At 66.3% G+C, this 18,447-nt stretch overlaps 2 protein-coding genes across 6 annotated transcripts in view; one reads left to right on the forward strand and one right to left on the reverse strand.

Moving 5' to 3' along the window:
- NADSYN1 (NAD synthetase 1) overlaps positions 1 to 1,993 on the reverse strand; it is a 41,965-nt gene extending 39,972 nt beyond the window's left edge. For all 5 annotated transcript variants that reach the window (XM_062195671.1, XM_062195670.1, XM_062195669.1 and 2 more), the window contains exons 1-2: positions 1,849 to 1,993; positions 653 to 713 (exon numbers count right to left, since the gene is read on the reverse strand). In XM_062195671.1, coding sequence (XP_062051655.1) covers positions 653 to 713; positions 1,849 to 1,933 — 146 coding nt within the window. In that variant the 5' untranslated portion in view covers positions 1,934 to 1,993. The remainder of the gene's footprint in view (positions 1 to 652; positions 714 to 1,848) is intronic.
- A 3,898-nt stretch (positions 1,994 to 5,891) lies between these two features.
- On the forward strand, positions 5,892 to 18,026 carry DHCR7 (7-dehydrocholesterol reductase). Its single transcript, XM_062195674.1, has 8 exons — positions 5,892 to 5,977; positions 8,356 to 8,459; positions 8,813 to 9,035; positions 11,412 to 11,502; positions 12,042 to 12,255; positions 14,497 to 14,701; positions 15,241 to 15,372; positions 17,186 to 18,026. The coding sequence occupies exons 2-8, from the start codon at positions 8,362 to 8,364 to the stop codon at positions 17,648 to 17,650; spliced, it is 1,428 nt and encodes a 475-aa protein (XP_062051658.1). The 5' UTR covers positions 5,892 to 5,977; positions 8,356 to 8,361; the 3' UTR covers positions 17,651 to 18,026.
- The last annotated feature ends 421 nt before the right edge of the window (positions 18,027 to 18,447 follow it).

Below are 18,447 nucleotides of genomic sequence, written 5' to 3' on the forward strand. Positions count from 1 at the left end.
GGGAGCCTCGGACAGCTGACTCCCGGCCCAGCAGCAGCCGGGGCTTGTGGGAGATGCCGGGGGCGCAGCTGCTTTTTCAATAACAGGAGGAGAATCAAGGAACCACTTTTCCCCGCTGACTGCGACGCTGGAAGCCACCCTGAAGCTGAGGTCGCCGGTGGGACCTTTTATGGTCGAAGAGGAAGCCAGAGCCTGGGCAGGCGCCTCGGACCTTCCGGGCAGCTGATTTGCTCTCCAAGCGCAGGAGGCTGGTGAGGAGCCATCCTCCGTGGCACGGGTGGCACCTGCCCCGTGGCCTCACCCGACAGCAGGGCCACCATCTGCCCCTGGACAGAGGCTCTGTTCCCTGATGGCCTCGAGGCCCCGCCTCTTCGTGGGAGACAGCGACATTCAGCCACAGCGAGCGGGGTGGACGCAGCCCGGGGTGGGGACAGCACCCACCTGCTGAGACCCGGCTCCTACAATTACTGGACACAGGGATCGCCCGGCCTCTGTGCTGCGGCCTGCCCCAGCTCAGGCGTCCGCCAGCACCCCCCAGCCCACTCCCTCGCTGCTGCCAGCCTCCTAACGGAGCTCCTAGCCCGTTCAGCAGGGCACGGCCGGTGTGAGGCGGCACCTGCCCACCCCAGGGGATGTGTGTGTCTAATCTCACCAGATTTCCAGCTCGGGTCCAAGCCTGTATCTCGCTCCTCTGCTCTTGGCAATCTCAATACCTGTATGTAGAGAGGGGGGCGGTTTTAGCACCCACAGCACGTTCCCAGGCATACGAGGAAAACGAGCCGGGCTGCTGTTGTGGCGTGGCGGGTTAAGGCACTGCCTGCAGTGCCAGCATCCCAGGTGAGTGCCGGTTCAAGTCCCGGCTGCTCCGCTTCCCATCCAGCTCCCTGCTATGGCCTGGGAAAGCAGCAGGAGGTGGCCCAAGTGCTCGGGCCCCTGCACCCACCTGGGAGACCCGGAGGAAGCTCCTGGCTTCAGCCTGGCCCAGCCCCAACTGTTGTGGCCATCTGGGGAGGGGAACCAGAGGATGGAAGTTTTCTCTTCCTCTCTCTCTGTCTCCCTGTCATTAAAGAAACCCAAATGCAGAGTGAGGGCCCTGCCCTGAGTCCTGTTCATAACCGGGCAGCAGGGGGCAGTGCACACCTGGCAGAGATGAGGAGGACGGGCTGGCAGAGTGACCCCTAGCAGGGGTGGGGGCACACCCCAGCTGGTAGCTAAGGAGCAGATGCCCAAGGCGGGACAAGGCTCACAGAACCCAGCATCACTCACTCACTGGGTTTGGGCCACAGCTTCAGGCAGAGGGGTCAGCGGCTCGAAGACTCAGCAGTGACCACCCACGGCCTCCCGGCCCCCGGGAGGGGGGTTGCTCTGAGCTCCGGGGAGGAGAAAGCAGGCTGGCTTTTTTTTAAGGCTAAAGGTTTCAGGGGCGTGACTCGGACCTGGAACACAGCTGTTGCTGCTGCGCCCATTCTCTGAGCTGGGGCCACCTCCCCTGCAGGCTGCCAGGGACAGCGCCAAGTCGGGTGGGGGTCAAAGGTGAGCCCATACATTTCTCAGCAGGAGGCCGCACCCCAGCTCTGCTTCCTCTGTGGGGCGGCTTCTCCTTCGGCCCAGCGCCCGCCCCGCCTCAGGTCGCTGCACTCCCACAAGCGCGGGGCCACCCTGCGCCCTGGGGAGCCCTGAAGACAGGTGGGTGCGGGGCTCTCCCGCCGGCACCGCCGGCACCCGAGCGCGGACCCACGCCGCTGGAAACACCTCCAGGCCCCAGGCGGCCCCGGGCACGGAGCGCGCGGGGGTCCGGATGGCCCCTGACCCCAGGGCGAGCGCCCCCCCCACCGTTCCTGGACGCACTCTTCAAGATCCTCTGCAAGTTGCCCTCGAAGTCCAGGGCCCACTGGTTGAGCGCGCAGGTGGCCACGGTCACCTTTCGGCCCATCCTGGCCGCGGTCGCCCGCAGGGAGACCCGCCTGACGCCGCTGAACCCGCAAGCCGGAGCGGGTCCTTCCGGTCGCGCGAGCCCCGCCCCGGCCCCGCCCCGTCGGGGGATGGCCCCGCCCCCTCAGCGCGGCCCCGGCGTGGGCGGGGCGGGCCTGTGAGTCGCGGAGGCGACGCGTCACTCACGCCCTCCCGGGCGTCGCCCCGCCCACAGGGCGAGACGGGCGGGGGAGGAAGCCGACGCCTCCGCGCCCCGCCCCGGGGCGCTCGGCTGCGCCTGCGCGGCGAGGAGGCCCAGCGCCGCCCGCAGCGGCCGAGCCGGTGTGAATTGTGCGCGCATGTGCGTGATGTTCCCGCGCTGTGGCGGCGCCGCTGGCATTTCTGATGCTGCGCACATTCCCTGATTGGTGCGCCCGGACGTTTCCTTGCGCCAAGGGCAGGTTTTAGGCACGGAGCAAAGAGGGGGGGCTCGCTCTTCAGGGGCCCTGCAGGGGGTGCTCGGCGGGGCCGCACCTGCAGGAGGCCGGCCTGGGGTCAGTGCCCCCCCGCACTCTGGACGCCCCCGAGTTGTCCCGCTGCGTGCGGGGCGGCGGCAGGAGCCCCCCCCTGCACTCTGGACGCCCCCGAGTTGTCCCTGTGCGTGCGAGGCGGCAGGAGCGCCCCCCCTCTGCACTCTGGACGCCCCCGAGTTGTCCTGGTGCGGGGTGGCAGGAGCGCCCCCCCCTGCACTCTGGACGCCCCCGAGTTGTCCTGGTGCGGGGTGGCAGGAGCGCCCCCCCCCCTGCATTCTGGACGCCCCCGAGTTGTCCCTGTGCGTGCGAGGCGGCAGGAGCGCCCCCCCTCTGCACTCTGGACGCCCCCGAGTTGTCCTGGTGCGGGGTGGCAGGAGCGCCCCCCCCTGCACTCTGGACGCCCCCGAGTTGTCCCTGTGCGTGCGGGGCGGCGGCAGGAGCGCCCCCCCTCTGCACTCTGGACGCCCCCGAGTTGTCCTGGTGCGTGCGGGGCGGCGGCAGGAGCGCCGCCCCCTGGACTCTGGACGCCCCCGAGTTGTCCCGGTGCGAGGCGGCAGGAGCGCCGCCCCCTGGACTCTGGACACCCCCCCCCCCCCCGACGCAGGCGCTGACAGCTGTCCTGGGGGAAGCTGTGCTCCAGCCCGAGGCTTCTCTCCGTGGTCGGCAGCTGGTCCGTGCAGGGCCGGCAGGAGCGGGTGCGCGGGTGCCCGTTCAGCTCTGCCGGTTTCCGCCCTGTGCAGCTTCCAGCCTCCCTCCCCCCCCTCGTCTTCACGTAGGTGGCAGGAATCCACTTTTTCCATACAGATAAGAAATTTTCTCCTGACTTGCGGGAGAACTTACCTGTTGGATATATGTTTTTTTAAACATTTATTTATTTGAAAGAGTTAGAGGGAGAGAAAGAGAGAGAGAGAGAATCTTCCATCCACTGGTTCACTCCCCAGATGGCCACAACTGACCAGGGCTGGGCCAGAGGAGCCAGGAGCTCCATCCGGCTCTCCCACGCAGGTGCAGGGGCCCAAGCACTTGGGCCGTCTTCTACTGTTTTCCCAGGCCACAGCAGAGAGCTGGATCGGAAGTGGAGCAGCCGGGACTTGAACCAGCACCGCCCATATGGATGCCGGCACTGCAGATGGCAGCTGCTTACCCTGTTCCGCCACCGCGCCAGCCCGTTTTCCCTCTCTTTAAATCCGGTTTTCCCTGTGTGTGAAGTAATGCTCGCTCCCAGGAAGCACAGGGGTGGTGGCAGCATTGCCCGCTTGGTCCTCACAGCCTCCCCGGGCCTGGTTTTCATGGCCCAAGTGCAGGTCTGTGCGCGCCCTCCCCACAGGTCTCTGCTCAAGTCTCTCCTGCTGAAGGTGGCCGTCCCAGGCCTGGGGCAGAGGCCAAGAGGGTCCTGGGACACCGACACTGTCACAGGATGACGACGACAAGGCAATAGGAGCCGGTTCCGGAGCTTCCCAGCCACACGTGGGACAAGCGGTACCGGAACAGGATCCTCCGGAAGTAAAAGAACCAGAGAGAGAGAGAGAGAGAGACCGGGGCTAACCGTCTTGTGACCCAGAGTGTAGGATTCGGCAAGTGCGAAGCCGTGAGCTCGTCTTCCAGCGGAAGTTTAAGCAGAGTTCCCAAGGCGCCAGACCACCACCGACAAGGAGCAGTTAAAACCGGAGCAAGCCAGCTGGGGGCAGATCTTTCCCGACCGGAGCTGATCTTTCCTCGCCGTGATGCTGACCCAGGAGGAACTGGCCACTGCTCTCCCACCAGGAAGACGCTGGGAGGGTCTTCGACCCACATGGAGGTGGCTGCCGGGGTCGACCCCAGCCCCAACCAAAAGCCGGGAGGGTTTCCCTCCACCCCGGGCGAGACTCACCCTGGCGGCTCATCCCTGCGGCCAAGGGCAAGGATGGTGGTTTCAAAACGTCTGAGGCAGCTCGGGCCCAGGGCGCCAGCAGGTTCCCATGGCAGGTTCCCATGAGGCGCCCGGCTGCTCCGGGGGATAGGTCCCTGCCCCTCTGAGAGCCCCTCCGCTTCCATGGAGGTCGGCGTGAGGATGCGTGTGGCTCACGTGTCCCACAGGAGGAGCCGTCTCCCTGCTCTTCTCAGGCAGGGGGTGTCTTCCGGGAAACCTCGCACCAGGAAAGCTTCCCTCCGGGGCGGTGCCGGGCACAGCCGGCTCACCTGCTGCCTGCAATGCTGGCACCCCTATCCGAGCGCCAGTCTCTGCTGCCCGTTTGCCCTGCTGTGGCCTGGGAAAGCAGTGGAAGATGGCCCAAGGGCTTGGGCCCCTGCACCCGCGGGGGAGGCCCAGAGGAAGCTCCTGACTCCTGGCTTCCGTCTGGCCCCGCCCTGGCCGTTGTGGCCAACTGGGGAGTGAACCAGCGGATGGAAGACTCGTTCCTCTCCCCATGCCTCCTTGTCATGCTGCCTTTCAAATTAATTAATTAAATTTAAAAAATGATACAGCTTCTCTCTGGGCAGCCCCTGTTTCCCGCTGACCTCTGGGTGGGTTACAGTCACAGCCGCCATGTGGGGGTCAGGGTGTCCACTCTACTGTGTCCCGGGGGGCCGCGGGCATGTGCCCCCGGTTTCCTGTGCCCACAGGGCCTGTGGCCCAGACATTGCTGGTGTGGGGTCGTCAGAACCCTCTCCCCCAGAGCCGGCCAGTGTCCAGCATGGCCGCTCCCACCTAACTGGTCCAGCTTGCACTCTGCCTCCCTCTTCTCCCCCCTTCCCTCTCATCCCTGCTCGGGGTGCACCCTCTCCCCTCGCACCCACGCTCAGATGTGCCCCCGCCCCCACCCCTGCCCAGGGTGCCTACCGGAAGCTCATTGGCAGGTCACTGCCCAGAAGACCTGCCTGTGCAACCCCCCCCCCCCCGGGCCGGCTGCTTGCTCCGCGCCTGTTCCAGCAGCGGACCCCGCCCGTGCGTGGACTTCACAACCTTTTGTACCCACAAGAACTCGCCCCGCCGTGCTCAAGTCCCCCCCTCCGGCGGGGGTCTGCCCGTTTTGCTCGTGGCTGAGCGCCGCGCACGTGGAACCGCACCTGGACACGCGTGGCACTCGTCAGAAACGAGCCCCGCGCGCACAGGGGAAACTGAGGCACGGCAGGCCCAGGCCCACCCCGCGGAGAAGCGCGCGGGCCCAGCGCTGCCCCCCCGCCCCGACCCCAGCGGCCCCCTGGCGGCCGCCGCGAACCCCAGGGGTGGCCTTGGCCGGGGCGGGGCCAGAGGCCGGGCGCAGCGGGCCGGGCCGTCAATCTCGTGCCCCGCGGCAGCCGAGTGGCGCGCGCTGTGGGCCAGGAGTCAGCTCAGGCTCTCCGGCCAATCGCGGGGCGCAGGTGCCGCGGGCGGTGCAAATCCCACCTCCGATTGGCCGTCTGTCACCCACGTCATCCGAGGGGGCGTGGCGGGGCGGGCCCGCTCGGGGAGAGAGTGGGCTGCCGGCCTCCAGTGCGCGGCCAGACCGGTGTGGGGCAGGCGCGCGGCGAGGGCGCACGCGAGAGCAGGGCGACGTCGCGGGCTTCGCGCGCCGGTGAGGAAGGGGGCGCGCATCCACGGCGGCGGGGGGCGCCTGTGGCGCAGGCGAGGCGATGGCGCGCGGGGGCGCGCAGGTGAGGAGCGGCCCGAGGTGTGGGCCCCGGGCCCGCGCAGCACGGCCCTCTCGGGGCCCCCCGTGGGCGCGCGGCGGAGGGAGCTGCGGTGGCCCGGCAGGGGGCGCCCCGCTGCGCTTGTGCCCGCGGGGAGCAGGTGCATGGGGGCCCCGCGGCCACGGCCCGCTTCGGGGGGCGGCGGGCAGCCGAAGGAGGGGCGACCCGCTTGGGAGGGGCTGGGCTCTGGTCCTCGACCTCCTGGCCGGTGGGCGCCGGCACCCCCGCGGGGGAGCTACCCGGAGGCGCGCGTGTGGCCGAGCGGGGTTCCCACGCGGGAGCGCTGCCCACGGCGCGCCGCCGCCCACGCCCGGGACCAGGGTCTGTGCTGCCCACAGACTGCGGGGCCTAGGTGTCGCTCAGCTCCCAGGCTCGGAGCCTGGGCCGGCTCCAGGTTGGGGGGACTGCGCCTGTGCGCCTGGGTGTGCGGGGTTCCCGGGGCATCACCCCGCCCCTAGGAAGCCCAAGTCCCCGCCTTGTGGTCTGCAGCGCTGACTGATTACCCCACAAAGGTCCTGCCCCTGGGAAGGTGGTGGACCAGGCCCGGCCCTCCCGGTAGCCCAGGGGCCCTGACCCAGCAGGTGCCGCGTGGAACTTGGGTTTCTTTGTTCTTGACCCCTCACTGTGGCTTTTATTTTCCCTGGAGTTGACGGTTGCTTCCCTTTTCCCACTTGCTAAGGTTTCCAGGCCTCTGTCTGCGTGGGTGTGTTTCTCTGGACACCGAGAGCTGTCACACACGCACACACGGCAGACGCCACCAGCCCCTCACCTGGTGCCCGGGTGCCCTGGGCCTCCCCGGAGCCGCTCTCCGGGCTGCCTTGCCACCTGGTTCCGGCGCTGGCGGGTAACCCGCCGTGGCAGTCTCAGAATGTTCCCAGGTTTCAAGCCTCGCCCGGGGGCCCACTTTGCTCCTGCGACCGGGGGCCCACTTTGCTCCTGCGACCGGGGGCCCACTTTGCTCCTGCGACCGGGGGCCCACTTTGCTCCTGAGAAGCCCAGGGCCCTGCTGCGCTTGGTTTGATTTTCCGCTGGAAGCTTGCTTCAGATACCCATTACTGCTTGAGAAGTAATCGTAGGCGTGCACAAGGTCGCGCTGGCATTTCAGTGCCCAGGTATCGCGTGTGATGATCAGATTGGCGTGCGCGGCGTGCCTGTCGCCTGAGCGTTTATCATTTCTGTGTGACAACATTCGGAATCCTCTCTGCTCACTGTTTTGGATTAGACAGAGAGGATTCCCGTGGCCGGAGCTGGGCCAGTCTGAAGCCAGGAGCCCCCTCCAGGTCTCCCACGCAGGTGCAGGGGCCCAAGCCCTTGGGCCATCTTCTGCTGCTTTCCCAGGCCACAGCAGGGAGCTGGATGGGCAGTGGAGCACCCGGGACCTGAACCCTTGGCACATGTGGGATGCCGGCATCCCAGGCAGAGGCTTAGCCTGCTATGCCACAGCGCCAGCCCTGGATCCTTGAAGCTTCGTAACTGTGAACCTGCCCTGGACCTGCTAGTGCCCCCCCCCCCCATTGTAGCCAGGTGCAGCAGCGGTGTCTCCCGCCCCCACCTTCTTCCCGTGATTGTTGGGCACCCATTGTGTGCACCGTTCTAGACCTGGTAGAAGAGGGAGGGGAGGGCACAGGATTCTTGTCCTGGGGGGGCACTCAGGAGATGCACCAGGGACGGCACCAGTGCCTTGGCGGGGGGAGCCGCTCGGACCGGCAGCACTGCCTGACGTGTCCCAGGCGGGGCAGGGGCCGAGTCGGGTTCCTTGTGTACCTGCAGCAGAGGGCACGGGGGGGGGGGGGGGCAGGCAGCCGCTGCCCCTCTGCCGCTGATGGAGAAGGAGCTGAGAGGAGTGAGCGTGGGTGTGGGGAGGCAGGGTGACCCCCCCACTGTGTCCTCGGGGACAAAGGTCCTCAGCCAGCGGCTCTCACCTGAAACCCGGCGGCCAGGTACCCAACACCTGAAACCTTCCTGCTCCGCTCGCCTGCACACCTGGCCTCATTTGAATGGCAGAACAGGGGTGTGGTAAAGAGCCTGCATAAACTTACCTCCTGACCCGGTGTGCAAGGTGCATGCAAAACGCGTTTCCTGTTAAACGCGGCGCCTCCCCCAGGGCCTGGCTGGCTGGACGCAGAGGCTGCAGCCCTGAAGCCCTGTGGGTCCCAGGCATTCTGGACGGGCGGGGGTGGGGGGTGGGGGGGTGGGGGGGGTGTGGACACAGCAGGGCGCCTCTTCTCCGGGAACTGAGCCCTGTGTCTCCTCCTACCCTCAGGTCCCGATGGCTGCCAGGTCCCAGCCCAGCGCTCCCACGGCAGAGAACCTGGGCAGCACCACCCATGGCCAGCCTGTGTCCCAAGGCCAGTGGGGCCGTGCCTGGTAAGGGTCTCCCCGTGTTCGGGGTGGGGTCCTGGGGGTCTTAGGACCTATTTAAAATGTCTGTTGTTGTTGTCAAGGCCAAAGCAAGTAGCTTCCAGTTTCACACAGGAAGCAGTTAGACAAACCAGGACACAGGGTCCCGGACGGTGTGGGAAGGAGTGGACGTGAGCGGAGCTGGTGTCCGGCAACCCCCGTGGCCTAGCACGTTGTCCTGTGGCTGTGGGGGCGCCGGCAGGGGCCGATGAGCATCCCTGGCCTGGAACCCAGGGAGCCGTGGCCGCCTTCCGGCCTCGTGTGCGTGTGTGTGTGTGGCCTCCCGAGGCGGGAGGGCTGACGCCGCTGTCCGCCTGCAGGGAGGTGGACTGGTTCTCCTTGGCGAGCGTCGTCCTCCTGCTGCTCTTTGCGCCCTTCATCGTGTACTACTTCATCATGGCCTGTGACCAGTACAGCTGCTCCCTCACCGCCCCCGTGGCCGACATCGCCACCGGCCGGGCCCGCCTCGCCGACATCTGGGCCAAGACCCCGCCGGTGACAAAGAAAGCAGCCCAGCTGTACGCCTGCTGGGTCTCGTTCCAGGTCAGCCGCCCTGCCTGGGAGCCCAGCGCGCCCACCTGCCCCAGCCCAGCGTGTCCACCTGCCCCAGCCCGGCCTGCCCACCTGCCCCAGCCCAGCGTGTCCACCTGCCCCAGCCCGGCCTGCCCACCTGCCCCAGCCCGGCCTGCCCACCTGCCCCAGCCCAGCGTGTCCACCTGCCCCAGCCCGGCCTGCCCACCTGCCCCAGCCCAGCATGTCCACCTGCCCCAGCCCGGCCTGCCCACCTGCCCCAGCCCAGCGCGTCCACCTGCCCCAGCCCGGCGTGTCCACCTGCCCCAGCCCGGCCTGCCCACCTGCCCCAGCCCGGCCTGCCCACCTGCCCCAGCCCAGCGTGTCCACCTGCCCCAGCCCGGCCTGCCCACCTGCCCCAGCCCAGCATGTCCACCTGCCCCAGCCCGGCCTGCCCACCTGCCCCAGCCCAGCGTGTCCACCTGCCCCAGCCCGGCGTGTCCACCTGCCCCAGCCCGGCCTGCCCACCTGCCCCAGCCCAGTGTGTCCACCTGCCCCAGCCCAGCGTGTCCACCTGCCCCCAGCCCACCTACCCCCTGCCCCAGCCCAGACTGCTCACCTGCACCAGCCCAGCCTGCCCCCCAGCCCAGCTCAGCGTGTCCACCTGCCCTGGCCCGGCCTGCCCACCTGCCCCAGCCCGGCATGTCCACCTGCCCCAGCCCAGCGTGTCCACCTGCCCCCAGCCCAGCGTGTTCACCTGCCCCCAGCCCAGCGTGTCCACCTGCCCCAGCCCGGCATGTCCACCTGCCCCAGCCCAGCGTGTCCACCTGCCCCCAGCCCGGCCTGCCCACCTGCCCCAGCCCGGCATGTCCACCTGCCCCAGCCCGGCCTGCCCACCTGCCCCAGCCCAGCGTGTCCACCTGCCCCCAGCCCAGCGTGTCCACCTGCCCCAGCCCAGCCTGTCCCCCAGCCCAGCGTGTCCATGGAGGCATCACCGTGTGTCTGTCGCATCTCCAATGGGTGTTGGATGCCCCTCAGGAGGGGGGAGGGCCTGGGCATCCAGCAGGCAGGGAGGGGCCCTCGCACCTGGCCTCTGGAAACAGCCCCCAACCCCCACTGGGACGCTGTCAGTGCAGCAGGCACCACTCAGCAGAGCCCTGGCCTGGCCAAGGACACCCTCAGCCACAGTGACCTCTCTGGCCTCCCGGGTGGGATGGGCCATTCGCATGACAGACCTGGGAGTCCCGGAGTGTCGCTCCATGTCTGAGCTGGGCTGAGGTTTCCAGGGACTCAGGGCAGGAAGAAGGCAGGCCCCCTGATGAGCTATTGCTCACCCCTCCCCAGGTGCAAGCCCGGGCCCGGGGGCAGGAAGTGCCAGGGCAGCCTGAGTCACGTGGCCGTCCATCTGTGGACGATGGACAGGAATGAGTTCTGATCGGGGCTTCTGTGTGGAACAGCCTGGTTAGGGTTACCTGAGGGAGAGAAGCCAGAGACAGAGACCCCTACTGTCCAGAGACAGAGACCCCTACTGTCCAGAGACAGAGACCCCCAACTGTCCAGAGACAGAGACCCCTACTGTCCAGAGACAGAGACCCCCAACTGTCCAGAGACAGAGACCCCTACTGTCCAGAGACAGAGACCCCCAACTGTCCAGAGACAGAGACCCCAACTGTCCAGAGACAGACCCCCTACTGTCCAGAGACAGAGACCCCTACTGTCCAGAGACAGACCCCCAACTGTCCAGAGACAGAGACCCCTACTGTCCAGAGACAGACCCCCAACTGTCCAGAGACAGAGACCCCCAACTGTCCAGAGACAGAGACCCCTACTGTCCAGAGACAGACCCCAACTGTCCAGAGACAGACCCCCAACTGTCCAGAGACAGAGACCCCAACTGTCCAGAGACAGAGACCCCCAACTGTCCAGAGACAGAGACCCCTACTGTCCAGAGACCCCCAACTGTCCATCACCATACACAGGTCCCTGGGGCTGCTGTGAGGGGGCTGGAGTCTGCTACACAGAGCCAGGCTGCCTTCTGCAGTGACGAGAAAGTTCTAGCAGGTTCTGGAATGAGGTCGTGGCGATGAACACCCCACATAGCCCTGGGCCGCTCCCTTTAGAAGGGCGCACCTCACAGGACGTGAGTGCTCTCTCGGTTTCTGCCATGTCCACCTCCCCCGGTGGAAGTGGCTCCCCAGGTGGAGCGGCCTGTTCTGGAGGCTGGGGGAAGCTCTGGCGCCTCCCTCCCGCTGGTCAGAGCTCCCGGGCGCCGAGGGCGCTGATGGAGCAAGACCGAGGGTGAGGCTGGACCGTGCCCCGCTCGTCTCGGCCTCCTCCCCTCTCCGTGTCCAGACGCCGGCGGCTGGGCTGCCAGGTGGAGGGCGTTGGCCTTAAACTTCTGTGTTTCAGGTGCTGCTGTACGTGATGCTGCCTGACTTCTGCCATAAGTTTCTACCAGGCTACGTGGGAGGCGTCCAGGAAGGGGCCGTGACCCCTGCAGGTAGCCCCTCCCCTCCGCCCACACCCAGGCACGATGCCCAGGCTGGCAGGGACAGGGTCCTGGCTGTGTCCCCTGGGGCAGGCTGGGGGCCGGCCCCTCCCCAGGCCCGAGGCTCCCTGCGGAGGCCTGGGGGCACGCGGGAGTCTGGGTTCAAGCCACGCGTGGGGGTGTGGGCTGGACTGCCCGCCCTGTCTGTTCACAGAGCTCCCAGTCCACAGGGGAGGCTGAGATGGGGGGGGGCCTGAGACACCGTGGACTCCCTCGCTTCTGCCGTGACTTGGCCCCACTCACTGGCAGCTGCAAACCGCGGTCAGCTAGTCAGGACCCCAGAGAGTGGTGTCCCCTGCCCCTGCTCCCAGGACCCAGCCGCCACAGTCATTCCTCTGTGGGCAGCTGAGAGGCGCCGCTGGCCTTGGAACCTGTGGCCTGGGGGATCATGCTGGGTGCCCTGGGCCAGGGCGGGACAGCGAGGAGGGCCCCAGCCAGGCTGGACGTGGGTCAGGACGACCCGCTGGTGACGCCCGGGTCTCCCGCTGCAGGGGTCGTCAACAAGTACGAAATCAACGGCCTGCAAGCCTGGCTCATCACCCATCTGCTGTGGTTCGCCAACGCGTACCTCCTGTCCTGGTTCCCACCCACCATCATCTTTGACAACTGGATCCCGCTGCTGTGGTGCACCAACGTCCTCGGCTACGCCGTCTCCACCTTTGCCATGGTCAAGGGCTACTTGTTCCCCACCAACGCCGAAGACTGGTACGTTCAGCCTCATGTTCGCGGTGGATGCCCCCGGCCCCGGCCCGTGCTGAAGGCTCGGAGGATGGAGGCTCCATGCTGGAGGCGGTGCACAGAGCCTGTCTGACCCTGGGGTGCGTCAGTGGCCGCGCCCACCGGCTGAGGTATGGCTGGCAGGGCTGTCACAGGACAGGGAACCTGGAAAGGCGCTCTCTGGCTGGGGATGCAGGCGTGGCCTCTGCGCCGTCTGGTGGGCCTGAGATGACCGGATGCCAAGTTCCCTTGCTCAGTGGCTTTAACCCGAGCCTCCCAGCCAGGACGGGCCTGCTGGTTGGTCCCCGTTATGGAAGCCTTGGGATGTGCGGGCAGTGGTTAGCCAGCTCAGCCACCCTGCTGCCTACCTACCCGCTCACCCATCCACCCATGTACCTACCCATCCCTTACCCACCCACCCAACCACCCGTCCATCCATCTACCCACCCACCCACCCATCTACCCATCCTTCTACCCATCTACCCACCTACTCATCTACCCATCCTTCTACCCATCTACCCATCCACCCACCCATCCATCCATCTACCCACTCACCCATCCATCCATCTACCCACTCACCGATCCATCCATCTACCCATCTACCTACCCACCCACCCATCCATCCACCCATCCACCCACCCATCTATCCATCCTTCTACCCATCTACCCACTCACTCATCTACCCACCCACCCACCCATCCATCCATCTACCCACCCACCCATCCATCCATCTACCCATCTACCTACCCACTCACCCACCCACCCACTTACCCATCTACCCACCCACCCACCCATCTACCCACCCCTCCACTCATCTACCCACCCACCCACTCATCTACCCATCCTTCTACCCATCTACCCACCCACCCACTCACCCATCCACCCACCCATCTATCCATCTACCCATCTACCCACCCACCCATCCATCCATCCTTCTACCCATCTACCCACTCACCCATCCATCCATCTACCCACCCACCCATCCATCCATCTACCCGTCTACCTACCCACTCACCCACCCACCCACTTACCCATCTACCCACCCACCCACCCATCTATCCATCCACCCATCTACCCACCCACCCATCCATCTACCCATCCTTCTACCCATCTACCCACCCACCCATCCATCCATCTACCCATCTACCCACCCACCCATCCATCCATCCATCTACCCACCCACCCACCCATCCATCCATCCTTCTACCCACTCACCGATCCATCCATCTACCCACCCATCCACTCATCTACCCACCCCTCCACTCATCTACCCACCCACCCACTCATCTACCCATCCTTCTACCCATCTACCCACCCACCCACTCACCCATCCACCCACCCATCTATCCATCTACCCATCTACCCACCCACCCATCCATCCATCCTTCTACCCATCTACCCACTCACCCACCCATCTATCCATCCACCCATCTACCCACTCACCCATCCATCCATCTACCCACCCACCCATCCATCCATCTACCCGTCTACCTACCCACTCACCCACCCACCCACTTACCCATCCATCCATCTACCCATCCATCCACCCACTCACCCATCTACCCATCCTCTCACCTACCCATCTGCCCGTTTGTCCATCCATTCCCCTATCCACCCACCTACCTATCTATCCATCCAACCACCCAAATCCGCCCATCCATGCATCCATCCACCCACCCACCCAGCCAGGCAGCCAGCACCAGGTGACCGGGGGTCTCCCCGTGTAATCCCTGCAGGCAGTGGGGCTTGCGCTGCAGTCTGGGGGACCCACGGGAAAACCAAGTGTGTTTCCTAGAGCTGAAACGTCGAGGCCCCAGGGAGACGACTGGGGGTGCCTCTGCATGGCGTGTGTTCCCTGGGTAACCAGGGAGACGAACGGGCACGCCGTGTCCAGCAGGTGTGGGACGCAATCCTGGATCTCGGGTGCTGGCTGTAGGAGTCAGCTTTTCAGTCCTTAAGCAAAAATACCCATATCACGGGCGCCTGGGGAGGGTGACGGGAGGCCTCGGGGCCAGCCCAGGGCCAACTGTCAGCCTTCCTGGGGCAGAGCCTGTGACGGGTCTCTGCCCGGCTCTCGTTGGACACGGACCGCGAGGGAGTGCGGCCTCGGTCGGGGGCGGGGCTCTGCAGCGGCGCCGTGGCCTGAGCCATCGGCCCCCGGCACCCGTGTCCGCAGGCTGCGTGCGGAGATGGGCCCGGTGCCACCTGTCTGTCCTTTCTTCCCCTAAGCAAATTCACAGGCAACTTCTTTTACAACTTCATGATGGGCGTTGAGTTTAACCCCCGGATCGGGAAGTGGTTTGACTTCAAGCTGTTCTTCAACGGGCGGCCCGGCATCGTTGCCTGGACCCTCATCAACCTGTCCTTTGCGGCCAAGCAGCGGGAGCTCTACGGCCACGTGACCAACTCCATGGTCCTGGTCAACGTCCTCCAGGTAGCCGCTCTGCCGCGGGCCCGGCTCCAGGAACCCAGAGCCCCTGCGTCCCCTGGCTTCCACCTGCCTCACCCAGATTTACAGTTACAGAGAGAGGGAGAGAGGGAGGTCGATCTTCCATCCACCGGTTCACTCCCCAAATGGCCGCAACGGCCGGGCAGGGCTGGGCCAAGCTGAGGCCCGGAGCCTCACTTCCGCCTTATGCTCCTCTGTGTGGCCAGACAGAGGTCCCCACGCCCCCCAGGGAGCCACCCGCAGTGCGCATGCTGGGACGCTGCCCCTTTAGGCCGAGGGGGTCCCAGGGCAGGTGCGGCCCTCCCACCCGGAGCCCGCCCCTCCGCGCTCCAGTCCTGGTCCCCTGCCAGGGCCTGCCCCCGTCCCACACGGCCAGGCAGGGCGGGAGGTGCAGGACCATGCGGCTCGGCCACCCTCCGAGCACCACTTCCTGTGCCAACACGGGGCCTGGCTCCCGGGGGCACCGCGGAGCTGCGGGTCGGGAGAGGCCAGGAGAGGCCGCTGACGTGGCCCGTGTCTCGCAGGGCATCTACGTGCTCGACTTCTTCTGGAACGAAGCGTGGTACCTAAAGACCATCGACATCTGCCATGACCACTTCGGCTGGTACCTGGGCTGGGGCGACTGCGTGTGGCTGCCCTACCTCTACACACTGCAGGTGAGGGGTGCGGCCCGCGGGAGCCAGCTGCAGGAAGGGGGAGGGGCGCCCGGGCCGGGAAACCCAGGTGGCTCAAAGACCATTAAGTGTGCTGCTCTCACCCTACTTCTGAGCCTGCCCCGCCCGTGCTGGGAGCAGCTACAGTGGGCGGGGGCGTCTCACGAGGGCCAGCTGGGGTGGGGGTGGGGGTGGGGTGGGGGACTGATTGAACGCTGTCCCCAGAAAGGCAGCGAAAGGCAGGTGGGTCGCCCCATTGTTAAGTCAGGCCCGTCTTGTTCAGCCTGGACTGTTGAAAGGACCTGGGGTTCACCGTGTGAGGCCCTCAGCCCAGGATGGCAGCCGGGGTGGTGGCTCCCAGCCTCCAGGGTGCACGGGGACCGTGCTGGGGCTGCCTCGGGGGTCTCTGAGGCAGTGGAGAGTACAGGAGGCCTCATCATGGAGCCCCCATCACCTCGCACCCCACACAGGAGCGGCCCTGCTTGAAACCCTGGCGGGATGCACCTGCTGGTGTGGGGCCTGCACAGGTACGGGCCGAGGGCCTGGCTGTGTTCTTGCTTTGCCCCGAGGCTGCAGAGTGGGGTGCGGTGGGGGCCCGTCGGCCACTCGGGGAGGGGGTGCGGGTGAGGCGTTAGCTGACACAAGCCGCCGAACACCATCTGTGCACCTGTACAGGGCCCCCGGGGGAGCAGGGCACTCGGCAGAGAAACTGGCAGGGGAGCACCCTGGGTGCTGTGCCGATTGGCCCTCCTGGACCCCTGCTGGCCACAGGGTCCCTGCTCCCCTGTCCCCGTGGACACCGAGGCCGACCAGCCAGGGGTGCACGGCAGGGAGACGGAGACCTGCTGAGTGGCTCGGGGGCCGGGGGCCGACAAGCACGTCCTGCCCCAGCTTAGGCCGAAGGCTGCCCGTGGACAGAATCCCCCTTCCAGCCCTTGGCCACGCGACGGCCGTCTTCCGCTTCACTCGGTTCCCCGGCGTTTGGCGCGATGGCCTCGGCCAGCCGGCGCCACAGTATGACGTTCAGGCCGTGCTGTGCGTGTTCGCCCCGTGTTCGAGGCGTAGGTTCCACGTGCCACAGAGTCCCCAAGGGGTCACCCAGGACTTGCACCCGGGAGAGCGGACTCCAAGTCCTGGTGTCTCCCGGGCCGGCGCTGGGCAGGGTGATCCCTAGCGGTAGACCCGTGTGCAGGCCAGGGCACGGAAGATGGAATGAAGAGATGTGTTTAGTTTGGTCCAAGACAATGTTGAGATCCATGATCCGTGGGCTCCAGAAAGTTCGCGGAATCGGCAGATTATGAAAAACTGCTCCGCACTGGGGCTGGCGCTGTGGTGCAGCTGTGCCGCCGCTGGTGACACCACTGGCATCCCACATTGGGGCGCTGGTTCGAGTCCCTGCTGCTCCACTTCCCGCCCCGCTCCCTGCTCATGGGCCTGGGAAAGCAGCGGAGGACAGACCCTCCACCCTCAGGGCAGACCCAGATGGAGCTCCAGGCTCCAGCCTGGTCCAGCCCTGGCCATTGTGGCCATCTGGGGAATGAGTTGCTGGATGGAAGATCTCTCTCTGTCTCTCTGCGTGTCTCTCTGTCTCTCTCTCTCCATAACTCTGCCTTCCAAATAAATGCATTTCATGTCCTGGCTTGCAGCGAACTAAACTTACCTTGTCATTCCATTTTCCCACTAACTCTGACGGCCCTTCAGGTACAGGCAGGCAGGCGGAGGGAGATACGGCGCCCGAGGGAGGGGAAACGGGGGGGGAGGCGGAGCCAGGGTTGGCCCCGCCCCTCCCCTTGACGCCTTGTCCTCCGGCCGGCAGGGGCTGTACCTGGTCTACCACCCGGTGCAGCTGTCCACCCCGCACGCCTTGGGCGTCCTGCTGCTGGGCCTGCTGGGCTACTACATCTTCCGCATGGCCAACCATCAGAAGGACCTGTTCCGCAGCACTGACGGCCGCTGCCTGATCTGGGGCCGGAAGCCCAGGGCCATCGAGTGTTCCTACACCTCGGCCGACGGGCAGAAGCACCGGAGCAAGCTGCTGGTGTCCGGCTTCTGGGGCGTGGCGCGCCACTTCAACTACACGGGCGACCTGCTGGGCAGCCTGGCCTACTGCCTGGCCTGCGGCGGGGGCCACCTGCTGCCCTACTTCTATGTCATGTACATGACCATCCTGCTGACCCACCGCTGCCTGCGGGATGAGCACCGCTGTGCCAACAAGTACGGCGCCGACTGGGCGCGCTACAAGGCCGCCGTGCCCTACCGCCTGCTGCCCGGAATCTTCTAGAACACTGGGCCCAGTGCAGTGGCTGTGAAGGAGGTGTGGCCTCCCAGCGCCGCCCTCCAGGAGCCTCGGCCTGCTCATCGTAGAACGGAAAGGGCCTGGCCCTCGGCAGCTGTCCGGTCCATGTCAGCGCTGGGCCCCCGCCTCCGTTCCTGGGGATTCTGGGAGTTTGTCCCAGCCGCCTTCTCACCAGTAGCAACTACTTATACCTCAGTCCCCGGGCCAGCAGGTGACGGGGTCACGGCTCATAGCCCGTTGGGGGCGGAGCCGCCGCCCTGCCCATCCCCGGACTTTTCCCTGTAGAGGGTGTTTGCCAGCACTGTCCGCCGTGCTCGGGGACTCCTAATTCTGTTGAATAAACGTGGAAGTTGGCCTGCGAGCTGTGCCCACTCTCCGCTCCCTGCCTCTGGTGCATTGCTTGCTCTGCACTGGGCACGCTGGCTCCTGGAACCGTCTCTCCCCAGCAGCCTGCATGCACGGTGCTGCATCGGCCAGCAGAGGGCGCTGAGGGACTGCGCAGTGGGGCGGGGGGCACTTCCTTCTGTGATCGCCTCTGAGCTGTCCACGTGTGCAGGGCACGGACACCCAGGGACACTGCCCAGGGTGAGAACAGCCGAGGTGTCAGGGGCTGTCCGGCCGTAGGATGCGTGGTCTGCTGCTGCCCCCAGCTCTGAGCACCCGCTTGGTGGTCCTGGACCACAAGACGGCGTCCACATGCAGGGCCTGGGGCTCTGTGAGACCCCTTGCACAAGCCCCTTGGACATGGAATTAGTGTCTGGGGCTCGCAGTGAAGGCACCGG

The sequence above is a fragment of the Lepus europaeus genome, chromosome 7 (assembly GCF_033115175.1).
Source record: "Lepus europaeus isolate LE1 chromosome 7, mLepTim1.pri, whole genome shotgun sequence".
NCBI lineage: Eukaryota > Metazoa > Chordata > Mammalia > Lagomorpha > Leporidae > Lepus > Lepus europaeus.

Bases quoted from the DNA above. Each gene is read 5' to 3' on its own strand.
- DHCR7 (XM_062195674.1), top strand. From the start codon at position 8,362: ATGGCTGCCAGGTCCCAGCCCAGCGCTCCCACGGCAGAGAACCTGGGC. The intron at 11,503-12,041 runs GTAGCCCCTCCC...CTCCCGCTGCAG, and splicing joins AGGGGCCGTGACCCCTGCAG to GGGTCGTCAACAAGTACGAA. The intron at 15,373-17,185 runs GTGAGGGGTGCG...TCCGGCCGGCAG, and splicing joins CCTACCTCTACACACTGCAG to GGGCTGTACCTGGTCTACCA.